The following is a 12,444-nucleotide window of genomic DNA, read 5'->3' on the forward strand; positions in this document are numbered from 1 at the left end:
ACCATTTCTAAAACTGTACCCATTCATCAGATTTTACATTGGACATGTGTTTTACTTGCCATTCAATTTTGCAAATATTCCAATTTATCTAATGAAAAACTTCCTGTATCTGGCCATTGCTATGGATTCCCCTATATATAAATATACCACTTAGCCATATATATTACCTGCAGGTTTCAGATTCTTATTTCCTGAACATCTTCCCTGTAGGAGTTTCCTTCCTTGTAAGAGCATACCAGTACTAGGTTCTTTTTTACTCCATCAGGTACCTATTTTGAACAACCCAACACACTACCCTGTGTGCATATCCTATAATTCTATGCGGATTACAAATTATTCAGGTACTTAATCATTTTTCCCCAACTGTCCCGGTGGGCTCCCACTCTATCTAATGTACCAAGGCAATGGGGATTAAGTGACTTGCCCAGGGTCACAAGGAGCTGTGTGAGATTTGAACCCACAACTTCAGGGTGCCAAGGCTGTAACTCTAACCACTGCACCATATACTTCCAGTGTCCTGCCTAGGGCCTTACTGCACTTCTAAGTATTTTTTTTTCTATTGTCAGTGTATTGCAAAGAATAATTTTGCACAGCAATATAATGATACTCAACATAAGAAGCCATAAAATGGAATGCATAATTGCTATTCAAAATGGGAATTATAATAAATTTAAAAAGATCTGGGGGCCACTGACATTTTACTGTAATGAATAGATACCATTTTCTGTTGAAAGTTTATTTGCAAATGGGGGCAGGGGGTGGTTTAAAAGTTACTGTAGGTTTATTTAATAGAAAATAATACTAATATTTGTATATTTTTGATTAAATGTTAAAGGAAAGGGTGGGTGGGATGGGTATAAATTTATATTTTTTAAGTTATTCTAATAAGAAATACAAGTGATGTATTTAATTCATATGTTTTATTATTTGTACACTTGATGTAAGATTTAAAAATGAATAAAGAATTTTTTTTAAAAAAAAGAAGCCATAGAAGGAAATTCAAAATTATGAAAACAATCTATCAAAGTCCAAGTTCACTAATAACCTGGAGAAGAGACACAGAAAAGTGGGAGATGATATCAATATACAACCATCTATTAAATAAATAATGTATTATTCCAAAGAAAAAGAAAAACCACAGAGTGAAATTTAAGTCCTACTCTGTTTGCATGAAGAGAAAAAAAACAGCAGACAGGAGTGAGAGCAAGACTCAGATTCCTCTGAATTATCTCCTTTTGGGGCCTATATCCAGAGGTGCCCCTCTTCCACCAAGGCCTGCATCAAGAAAGGTGTGTGAGATGAGCTGATAAGCATAGGGTTACCATATTTTAGGACACAAAACCCTGGACACATGGCCCTGCCCTGTTCTGCCTCCAGCCCTGTCCCATTCCATCCCAAGCTCCGCCCCTCCAAGCTCCTCTCTTCTTCCCTGATGGTCTCTTACTGTGTTTGGAGGACCTGGAGTATGCGCAGATGTGTGTGATGTCATCCGCGCATGCTCAGAGGCCCTTCAGATGTGGCTGGAGCTCATCAAGGCTTTCCAAAACCTGGATAAACTGCCAGGTTTTGGAAAGTCCGTCCGGGCACCTGGACAGTCCTCTAAACAGAGGACATGTCCAGGAAAATGTCTGGTAACCCCAGGTAAGCAAGACCAGTGCTTTGGCTAGTTGCTCTGAATACTGCAGAGTTTTCCAATTATTTCCTTCCAGTGGAAGGAGGAAAACAGTGAATAAGAGAAAGGGAATTGGTTTTGATATACTGCCTTTCTAGGGTTACCAGATTTCCTCCTAAAAAAAAGAGGACATGTGGCTCTGCCTCATTCTGTCCCCAGTCACACCCCATTCCACCCCCAACGCCGCCTGTATATGAAACGCGTCTCTTTTTCTCTGAGCTCAGGGCCGCGTTTTGAGGGCCTCTGAGTAAGCATGGATGCAATGCAATGACATCATACGTATGCACACAGGTGTGTGATGTGAACACGTTGCATCCACGCATGCTCGGAGGCTCTCCAGACGCGGCCCCAAGCTCAAGGCTTTCCAAAACCCAGACAAACTGTCGAGTTTTGGAAATCTATCTGGGTTTTCCTGGACATCTGGTAACCCTGTGCTTTTCTGTGGTTAAAATCAAAGTGGTTTACATATTATATACAGGTACTTATTTTGTACTGGAACAATGATAGGTTAAGTGAGTTGTAATAATATTACCTCTAAAACAGAACCCCATATGGACAACAAACCTCCCCTCTGCAACACTAACAGGCTTTAATTTCACACACACACAAGCCAATCACACAACAGGTAGTAACAGGGAAAAAGAAAGGAAAGAAAGGTGGAGAAAAAGCCTCAGTTCAGCTTCATCTGGCAAAAAACTCCACCTTTCAAGGCTAACCCTGTACTCCAAAATATAGAACCAGTAGAAAAAGCTCTATGGTAGCCTGCAGGGAGATGTTACAAAACACACCGGGACACACAGCCCTCAGTTGTGAAAAAATGGGTAAATCAGCACTATAGCAAAGTAGTCCAGGATTCAGCGTGGAACACAGCAAAAAAAGAGAACAACTTAGCTGCTTCGGCATCCAGGATCTCTCAGTCCTTCACCTCCTGGGCCCTGAAGCCACTGAACCCGACGGGGAACCCTCCGTTTCGCTCTGGTTGCTGCGTCAGGGGTTTCAACTTCACTGCTTCTCATACGCTCTATCCAGACCCACCAAGCTCTTCAGGCTCTCACACCACTTCACAGAACAATACCGGTGCTAAGACACTCCATAGCCTCCAGCTAGAAATAGCACACAAGCTCCACCTGGAGCTTGTGGTCCATGGATCTGGGAGCTGGCCATTAGGCCATGTGGTGCCCGTCTGCACTGCTGGGAACTATGCCAGGGTTGTCCCAAACTCACAAGGAGTGCATGCAGTTGGAAATGAATCTGGTTTCCCTGGTTCTCAGACCACAGCACTAACCATTAGGTTACTTCTTCACTTCACTCACACAGGCCTTGCAGCATCACCTTATGGCATGCCTGGCCAAATGGCAAGTGCAGAGCTCTACAGGCCCTTCTGGGCCAACTGCAGCCTGGGATCTCAATGATGCTACTACTACTAATCATTTCTATAACACTACTAAACATATGCAATGCTGTACACATTATATGCAGATACTTTGTCCCTTGTGGGCTCACAATCTTAAGTTTGTTTGTTTTTTTGGGTTTGGTTTTTTTTGTGCCTGGGACAATGAAGGGTTAAGTGACTTGCCCAGGGTCACAAGTTGCTGCAGTTGGAATTGAACCCGATTCCCCAGGATCTTAGCCCACCGCACTAACTATTGACTACTTCTCCACTCCAATGATCTCATCTCCTTCCATCTGGCTCTACAGGATGTGCTATGTGGTTTTCTTTCTCTTTTTCTAAATTTAGTTTTATTCTCTGGCCTAGGGAATTCAGTTAAACCATACAAACCTAGTCCAATTTTGTTTGCCTGGAACTGCAATGGAACTTGGAAGCCCATACCTGCTTGGAAAGGCCCTATGAGGCCGAGCCATATGCTTCACCTAGTGGTCTTCATCACTTTACACTTGACCAGGTCTGGTCCATGGATCTGGGAGCTGGCCATTAGGCCATGTGGTGCCCGTCTGCACTGTTGGGAACTATACCAGGGACTAGGAGCACTAGCCTAAATAACCTACCATCTGCTAGAGACAGAGAAATGCTGATACTTTACACTGAGCACCAGCAGGTTATATTGGTGATGTCACTGGGAAAGCTTAGTTTCACTATCTTCTTCTGCTGGTAGGAAGGGATAACACCCAGAAAATAAGGAAGAAGTAATTAGAGAGGATGCACTAGGTAGAATAAAACTGAGGAAAGTAAATGTCACTTCCACTGATACATTCTAGAATGGCTCATATATATTTTACTCTTTACAGCCATTCACAAATCAGCGACATCAAATCTCTTGCCTTCTGCTACTGCAAATGAGAGCTGGAGGACAGTCGTCATTATCCTTGGAATCCTCCTGAGTGCTGTCCTGCTCTTTGTGGTCATTGGATCCACTATGTACCTGTCCTTGAAAAGAAAGTGTGGCCATTATTCCACCCGAGCCCAAGGACCAATAGGAACTTTCTCCTACACCTACATCTAAACTTCCAGCAAGTCTTGTAAGTTACTATAGGGGATTGTTTATTAGGATTTTTGGAAAAATGCTCAGTCTAACTGCTGAGGACCTAGTTACACAGAGGATACCTATTGTTATGGTTGACTATGAGAGCCAGTGATATCTATTGACTAATATATCAGCATATAGAGAATGCTTACTGTCAGGGTAATATGTGAAGATATGCTAGTAAAGAATCCTAGACTGCTGAGATAGCAAAGATACTTACCTGTAGCAGGTGTTCTCTGAGGACAGCAGGCATATATTCTCACATGTGGGTGATATCATCCATGGAACCCAGTACAGACACTGCCAAGTGCACTGTCACTTTAAATCTTTAGGCAGTGCCCATACTGCATATGTAGTGGTGCCTTCCTGCCCAATATCAACTCTTGGGTCCATGAGTTCAGTGAAAAAAGCTTAGAATCTAACCAGGGGAAGTGGGAGGGAGAGAGTTGTGAGAACATATGCCTGCTTTCCTCAGAGAACACTTGCTACAGGTAAACTACCTTTACTTTCTCCAAGGACAGGCAAGCATAATATTCTCACATGTGGGACTCCCAAGCTGCCAGGATCATAGAAACATGATGATAGATAAAGGCCAAATGGCCCATCCAGTCTGGAAAAGAAGAATGGATATATCAAGGCATAGTTCAGCATGCTTGTTGGGGATAAAGACAAACCTTGGGTACCTCTCTTCACATACGAGCACTGGCAAAAAACTGAAAGGTAATTTTTTTTCTCGCTAGGATGGTGTAATTTACAGCTATATAATTTCTTAGAATGTTTAGTTTTTAAAAAAATATTTAAATTTTAAAATTTTCAATGTTTTAAAAAAATATCATATATGAAATATGTTGCAAGAATCTCATACATATTAATCATAGGTGAAATAAATTTATTGTTTTCATTACCACAATTTCATTTTGTTCTTCTATAGAATGGTACAGAGGGGAAAAAGGGGCCATGAAGTTTGCTATCCAAAGAATTTGGCAGGAACCCACTGACCACTCAAGTAACTGCTACTTCTGCATTGTGGATCCTTCCAAACATCAAACTGGCAAGCATGCATCTGCAATTACATATCAGGACATTTGTTCATCCATTGCCTTGGTGCCGTATTGCCCTGAGCTCATTCCCCCAGATAGAGAGCAGCTGTCTTCAGAAGAGAGCAGCGAGTCAGAGAGTGAGGGAGATGTTGTAGATCCAGTTTACAATATCAGTGGTGCAGCTGATGAGAGAAAGCCATACTTTCCAAATCAAAAAGACCTCAATGACTTCAGAGATCTCACCATGTCCAATGCTGAGCTTTTGACATCTAGGCCCAAGCAATGGAACTTGTTGGATGAAAGTGTGCATAGATCAGAGAAATTGTCATTAAGCTTTTTTGACTTTCTTCAAGATGGGATCTGCTTCTGCCACAATGTGACCAGTCTGTTTGAGGCAATTGAGATTGCCTGTAACTCGAAAGAGTGGCATCTCTTCAATGCCAGCTCATTCAGAACATCAAATCTGAGTTGTTCTATAATGGGACAAGTACCCATCTCTTCCACTGGCTCACTCAGTGCACCCCAAAGAAGATTAGAACAGCATCAAGACCTTACTAGGCGCCTTGAAATATGATGGGTACGGCTGGGAGGTCATTGGAGACTTCAAAATGATGGCATTCCTAATGGGTCTCCATAGTAGTTTGGGACAGCAGGGACACAAAGCTGCACTTCTAAAAGCAGGACTGGCCACAGTGGATAAAGTTCTCTGGGAAGGGGGGTGGGGGAGAGAAAAAAAAATCAAATGGGAACCACCGGTAGATCCCCAGAAGGTACCGATGCCACTACTGCACATCAAATTGGGTCTAATGAAATAATTTGTCAGAGCTCTAGATAAAAAGTTAGCAGCCTTCAAGTACCTTCAAAATATCTTCCCTAATCTGTCTGAGACAAAGGTCAAAGCTGGTGTCTTTGGTAGACCACAGATAAAGATGATCCTGAAGTACATGGAATTTCCCATGAAGCTAACTAGGAAGGAGAAAGCAGCTTGGAACAGCTTTGTCACAATGGTTTGGAGCTTCTTGGGCAATCACAAGGCCAAAAACTACTTGGAGTTCTTTGAGAATTTGGTGAAGAATTACAGTGAAATTAGCTATAGGATGTCTCTCCATGTCCATGATGCTCATCTTCAGACATTCAAAGAGAACATGGGAACATACTCAGAGGAGCAAGGTAAGCGCTTCCACCAGGATATACTGGACTTTGAATACCACTATCAAAGACAATATAATGAAAACATGATGGGAGACTATATCTGTGGGCTGATTTGTGAAAATGACTTACAATATAATTGTAAACCTAGAAAAACTACTCAGTTCTAAATCATCTGTGGTCATCTTTGTATAACTTCAATATAAATACATGTTAATTGTGATTCATATGTAGCTTTATATGACTATAAGAATGAAAAGATAAAAATTCAATATTTTCATGTTTTAAAAAGGACAATTGCAAAATTTTATTATCTTGGTAATAAAAACAAAGGTTTAAGGAATAACAGACATTTTCTTTACTTTTTAGGCATGAACAATTAAGAATTTACACTTACTGCCCAGGAACAAAAATCATATTACATAGTGTAGTCATGTTTCGCCTCAGCTTCGTCAGGGATCCATTCATTACCGCTGTCATCATGAATGAATGAACGAGTCGGATGACAACGGTAATGAATGGATCCCTGACGAAGCTGAGGCGACACATGACGGGTCCAACCGCAAATCACCAAATCATGAAGAAGCGAGTACTATTATAAGATAAGTAGTGAAAATTTAAAACTTAAAATTTAAAAGTCACAATAAGTGGATTAAGTGAGGACTTATATTGAAAATTATAAAAAAACATATAAAAGATTGTTAAGCTGTAAAGCCTATGACCAGTGAGGATTTGCACAGCAAGCTCCCCGGTAAATAATACCTAATGGACGGAGGAGTGGTGGTGGTTCTGAGGTCTATGGCATAACAGCTGATATGACTACTGATATGACTGTGACACATGAGAAATGAAAGAAGTGGGATGATGAGTTGCAGTTGGGCAACCTCTGGAAGGTGCTCTAAGCCCAGAAGGTTATCTATTACCGAGACACAAAGGGGTCCTTTTTGCCAAGCTGTGATAAGCTTATTGCAGCTTAAAAGGACTTACTGCGAGGCACACCAAGGCATCCAACAAAAAAATCCAATGTGTGCATGCTACTCGGACACCAAAAAATAGTTTTTACTTTTTGGCTGAAGGGGTGTGGCTGGGGGTGGAGCATAGGCATGTCTCTGCTAATCAGTGTGCCATTCTGCCGCGCACTAATTGATTAGCTCATGTGCCCTTACTGCTTAAAAAATGGGTGGTGGTAAATGGTCACACACTAATGGCAACATTAGCATGTGGCTATTAATGCCAAAAATAGAAAATCATCCATTTTCTGGCCATAGCAAAAAGTGGTCTTTTCATGCCAGAAAAACCCAAGTATGGACACTTTTTGCTGAAGCTTTGTAAAAGGTAGGGTTACTAAATTTATGTCCCCGCCCCATTTTGCCTCCAGCCCCACTCTGTTCTGCCTCTAGCCCCACCCCCTGCAGCCTCATCTTTGTTTTCTGACCTCCGAGCCACATCTGGAGAGTCTCCAAGCATGTGCGTATGTGTGTGACATCATCCACTCATGCTCAGAGGCTCTTCAGAGGTGAACGGGAGGTCGGGACTTTCCAAAACCCGGACAAACTACTGGGTTTTGGAAAGCCTGTCTGGGCACCCAGTCCTCTAAAAAAAGAGGACATGCCAGGTTTTTCCACAAAGTCTGGTAACCCTAGTAAAAGGGCCCCATAATGTTTCCATAAGAGATTTCTGCAAATGGGTGGCGTGTTTCAATGCACGAAGAGGGAAATTAGCAGATGGTGCCCAGCATGACATTGCTATTATGTATATGGAAGCAGGTGGAAGAAATGATGCCCTAGAAAAATCACCCACGCTTCTTTCAGAAGCACATGGGACCAAGATCCCCAAGAAGGGGGCAGAAAACGAAAAAAAAAAAATTGTATTTACCAATAAAAAAAAAAAGTTAATAAAAAGACAATTGATGTAGTGTTGGATCATTGATGGAATTATTCTAATTAATTGTAGTTTTATATACTTAATTGCTTTGCATGCCACATGAGGTTGAACTTTGGTTTGAAAGACTGAATAAGTACCATGTAACATTTACTGATTAATCAGCAATGAGATCCAGAGGGCATTGCTTGACATAAATGTGCCTGAATATCTCTGCTGCTGAAATGATTGGAAAAAAAAAAATAAACCACATTCAAAATGTTTTTAAATAGTTTTTTATAATAGTAATGATGGTCACCTTGCGAGTGTGCTTCTTTATAAGATAAATGCCATTGCTATACCTTCCCAAGAACATTTGGGAGCTGATTCTACAAATGGTGTCCCGATTGTAAGTAGTGGTTGGTGTCCCACCACCATCTCGCCAGCCAATCGGGATGGTCATTTAAAAAAAAAAAAAAAAATGGGTGCAGCAAATAATGCCTACACTGTAGGCATCTATCTCATGTCTACGAAGACACATAGGGACACTTATGGACACCCAAGGCTATCGTGGGCATGGTTTCTACCAAAAGTGGCCTTCAGCTTCCATAAGCATCCCTATGCATCTCCATAGGTGTGAGACAGGCTTCTTAAATGTAGGCCTGTAAAATGCTGGCTTACATTTAAGGCGTCTGTTAGACCTCCCCCCCCTCTGCAATTCTCTAAAGCAGGGGTGTCCAATGTCGGTCCTCGAGGGCCGCAATCCAGTCGGGTTTTCAGGATGTCCCCAATGAATATGTATGAGATCTATTAGCATACAATGAAAGCAGTGCATGCAAATAGATCTCATGCATATTCATTGGGGAAATCCTGAAAACCCGACTGGATTGCGGCTCTCGAGGACCGACATTGGACACCCCTGCTCTAAAGGATGCCAATGTGTGATTGACACACGATCAGTGGCCACTTCATAGACGGCTACCCAAATTGGCATCCTTTAGAGCAGGGGTGTCAAATGTCACTCCTTGAGGGCAGCAATCCAGTTAGGCTTTCAGGATTTCCCCAATGAATATGCATGAGATCTATTTCCATGCACTGCTTTCATTGTATGCTAATAGATCTCATGCATATTCATTGGGGAAATCCTGAAAACCTGACTGGATTGCGGCCCTTGAGGACCGACATTTGACACCCCTGTTTTAGAGAATCAGGCCTTTGATGTATACATTGATCTGATTATGAGTAGGGTTACCATATTTAAGAATGGAGAAACCCGGATGCATGACCTTGCCCTGTTCCGCCTCCAACCCCACCCCCAAAAGCCTCAGCATGTGTGGATGCATGTGATGTCATCCACGCTTGCTTGTTGAAGGCCCTCCAGATGCATCCGGAGCTCAGGGCCTTCCAAAACCCAGATAAATTGCCAGGGTTTTGAAGTCTGTCCGGAAACTCGGACAGTCTTCTAAAAAGGAAGAAGAACACTCGAAAGGGTCCAGAGAAGAGCGACTAAAATGGTTAAGGGGCTGGAGAAGTTGCCGTTCAGTGAGAGGTTAGAGAAATTAGGCCTTGAAAAGAGGAGAATGAGAGGGGACATGATCGAAACATACAAGATAATGAAGGGAATAGACTTAATAGATAGAGACAAGTTGTTTACCCTCTTCAAGGTAGAGAGAGCGAGAGGGCTTTTCCGGAGGCTGTTATAGGGGAAAACACCTTCCAGGGATTCAAGACAAAGTTAGACAAGTTCCTGCTGAATGTACGTAGGTAAGGCTAGTCTCAGTTAGGGCAATGGTCTTTGACCTAAGGGCCGTGGCAGGAGCGGACTGCTGGGCATGATGGACCACTGGTCTGACCCAGCAGCGGCAATTCTTATGTTCTTATATTATATCTCTATCTCAATAATGGTAGACCAAACCTTTGCTTCTTCTTTAGGAACTCAGTACACTTGAACAGCAAGTTTCTTTCAACTAATAATAATAATAATAACTTTATTCTTATATACCGCCAACAATCTTGCGACTTCTAGGCGGTTTACAATGAAGATAAATTGCACAGACATCGAATTACAGAGTGTAGCGGTGAATATCTGATAGTAGCAACAATAAAAATAATAACAACAGTTTATATATTGCAGGTCCGTGAAGTTCCATGCGGTTTACAATGAATTAGAAAAATTCCATAAATTGTGAGGAACATTCATAGTTAGAGATTAGAGGTTAACAGTTTACAAGATCTAAATTGGGGAGGGATTGCGATGGGGGCTATTGTCCTGATTCGTTACCTAGGTATTTAGGTGTTTCCTAAATTCACCATAATTGTTTGATTGTGTAATTAGTTTTTCCAAGTCTTTGCCCCATAAGGCTGCTTGGTATGATAGAAGTTGTTGATGGTGTCTCTTATATTTGCATCCTCTGGCTGGTGGGGAAACGAATTTCTGGTGTGCTCTTCTCTACTACTCTTCTCAACTACTCCAACATATGTACAAAGTCCAGAATCAGGTGTAAATGATTCAAAAGCTCAGGAATCCTTGTTGGATGGATCTATGGAACTGGAAAAATTCCACCTTGAAATATAGGCTAGGCTCAGTTTCTAGAACTTTGTAGCCCCTAGTTAACCTCTTTCCCAGATATATATTAACTCATGTTTTTAATGTGAATGACAGGACTTATGTTACTTGACCCTGAGACCTTCAGGAAAGGACAATATAGTAAGGCATTCATATATTGAAGTTACCAATTTGATGGAGTTTATCACAAAGATGCAAACCATATGTAGAAGTTATTAGTAAACGGACCAAATGGTTAACAAAGCCTTGATCGCTTTGTTGATCAGGTTAGGATAACTACTGCATAAAAAAATAAAATTACTTGCCGTTAGTTTTCAAGGATTAATCACGTCAAAGAATGATGCTTGTCTGGGTGGTTGTATCCTTATGCATACCGATGCTCATAACATTGACAGACGCAACGTATATGTCATCTATTCTAGTGTATACTTATGAAAGGAATTAAAACAAAATAAAGTACAATTCTGGAATCTCTTATGGCACACCTGGAACCTCTTTAAGGCACAATACTGTGCCATGGCACACAGTTTGAGAAACACTGCCCTAGAAACAAGTGCTGAGGAATGAGTGTATATGTAACAGCATTGTATGAATGTAGGACTCTGCTCTATACTTCCCCAAATCCAAGTTCTACCCTGGATAACCCAAAATCTAACAAGCCACTTATTAGAAAAATAGAAGATTTTATTTACAGCACAGATTAGCTTCGCTGTATGAAAGAAAGAAAAACTCCTATTGCTTATCCACCAAGTAGAGCAAACACACACAGCACAACCCTTACTAAGTCACTGAAAGATAGGCTATTGTTACTCTTCCCAAAGAATAAGAGAGCAGCAAGGTCTGGAGAGATGTGTGGACAGTGAGAGTCGAGTATCCTCCAAGGCTGATGTTACAGCTGCAGAAAACGGTCAGACTTCAGTCCTTGACCCTGTACTGATATACTGTACAGCTGGGCTTATATAGAGCAAAAAGACTTTGTTCCTCCCATTATTGCTCAGTACCTTGTTCAAAAAGCTTCAGGAAGGTCCCTGAATGTCTCAGAAGCTTCAGGAAAGTTTGAGAATGTCCTAGAAGGATGAGATCATCCTTTGCAGACCACCTGACCATGAGCCAGCAGTTCCTGCCACAGCATTGGGAACAGGACCATTGTGCAAGATTATATGCTCATTACATCAGCCAAATCCATTTCAGTCCCAGCCAGCCACATGTTGGTAAAAAGTGAAGTCTGTAGCATGTCCTTGACAATACAGCATGCCTGTGTGGTAAGCTGCAGGAACTGGCACCAACTCTGTTACATAGAAACATAGAACATAGAAACATAGAAATAGACGGCAGATAAGGGCCACGGCCCATCCAGTCTGCCCACCGCAATGACCCTTCCCCACCTAACTCAGTGAATAGATCCCACGTATATATCCCATTTGGCCTTAAAATCAGGCACGCTGCTGGCCTCAGTGACCTGTAGTGGAAGATTATTCCAGCGGTCAACCACTCTCTCAGTGAAAAAGAATTTCCTGGTGTCACTGTGCAGTTTCCCTCCCCTGATTTTCCACGGGTGCCCCCTGGTTGCCGTGGGACCCTTGAGAAGGAAGATATCTTCTTCCACTTCGATGCGACCCGTGAGATACTTGAACGTCTCGATCATGTCTCCCCTCTCTCTGCGTTCCTCGAGTG

General features: G+C 42.0%; 1 protein-coding gene across 1 annotated transcript in view; it reads left to right on the forward strand.

The window, feature by feature from the left end:
* Positions 1–6,634, forward strand: part of LOC117358655 (transmembrane matrix receptor MUP-4-like) — an 83,390-nt gene extending 76,756 nt beyond the window's left edge. The window contains exons 9-10 of the mRNA XM_033940131.1: positions 3,920–4,150; positions 5,087–6,634. Coding sequence (XP_033796022.1) covers positions 3,920–4,134 — 215 coding nt within the window. The 3' untranslated portion in view covers positions 4,135–4,150; positions 5,087–6,634. The remainder of the gene's footprint in view (positions 1–3,919; positions 4,151–5,086) is intronic.
* Positions 6,635–12,444: the final 5,810 nt, after the last annotated feature.

This window comes from Geotrypetes seraphini, chromosome 4, assembly GCF_902459505.1.
Source record: "Geotrypetes seraphini chromosome 4, aGeoSer1.1, whole genome shotgun sequence".
NCBI classification, from domain to species: domain Eukaryota; kingdom Metazoa; phylum Chordata; class Amphibia; order Gymnophiona; family Dermophiidae; genus Geotrypetes; species Geotrypetes seraphini.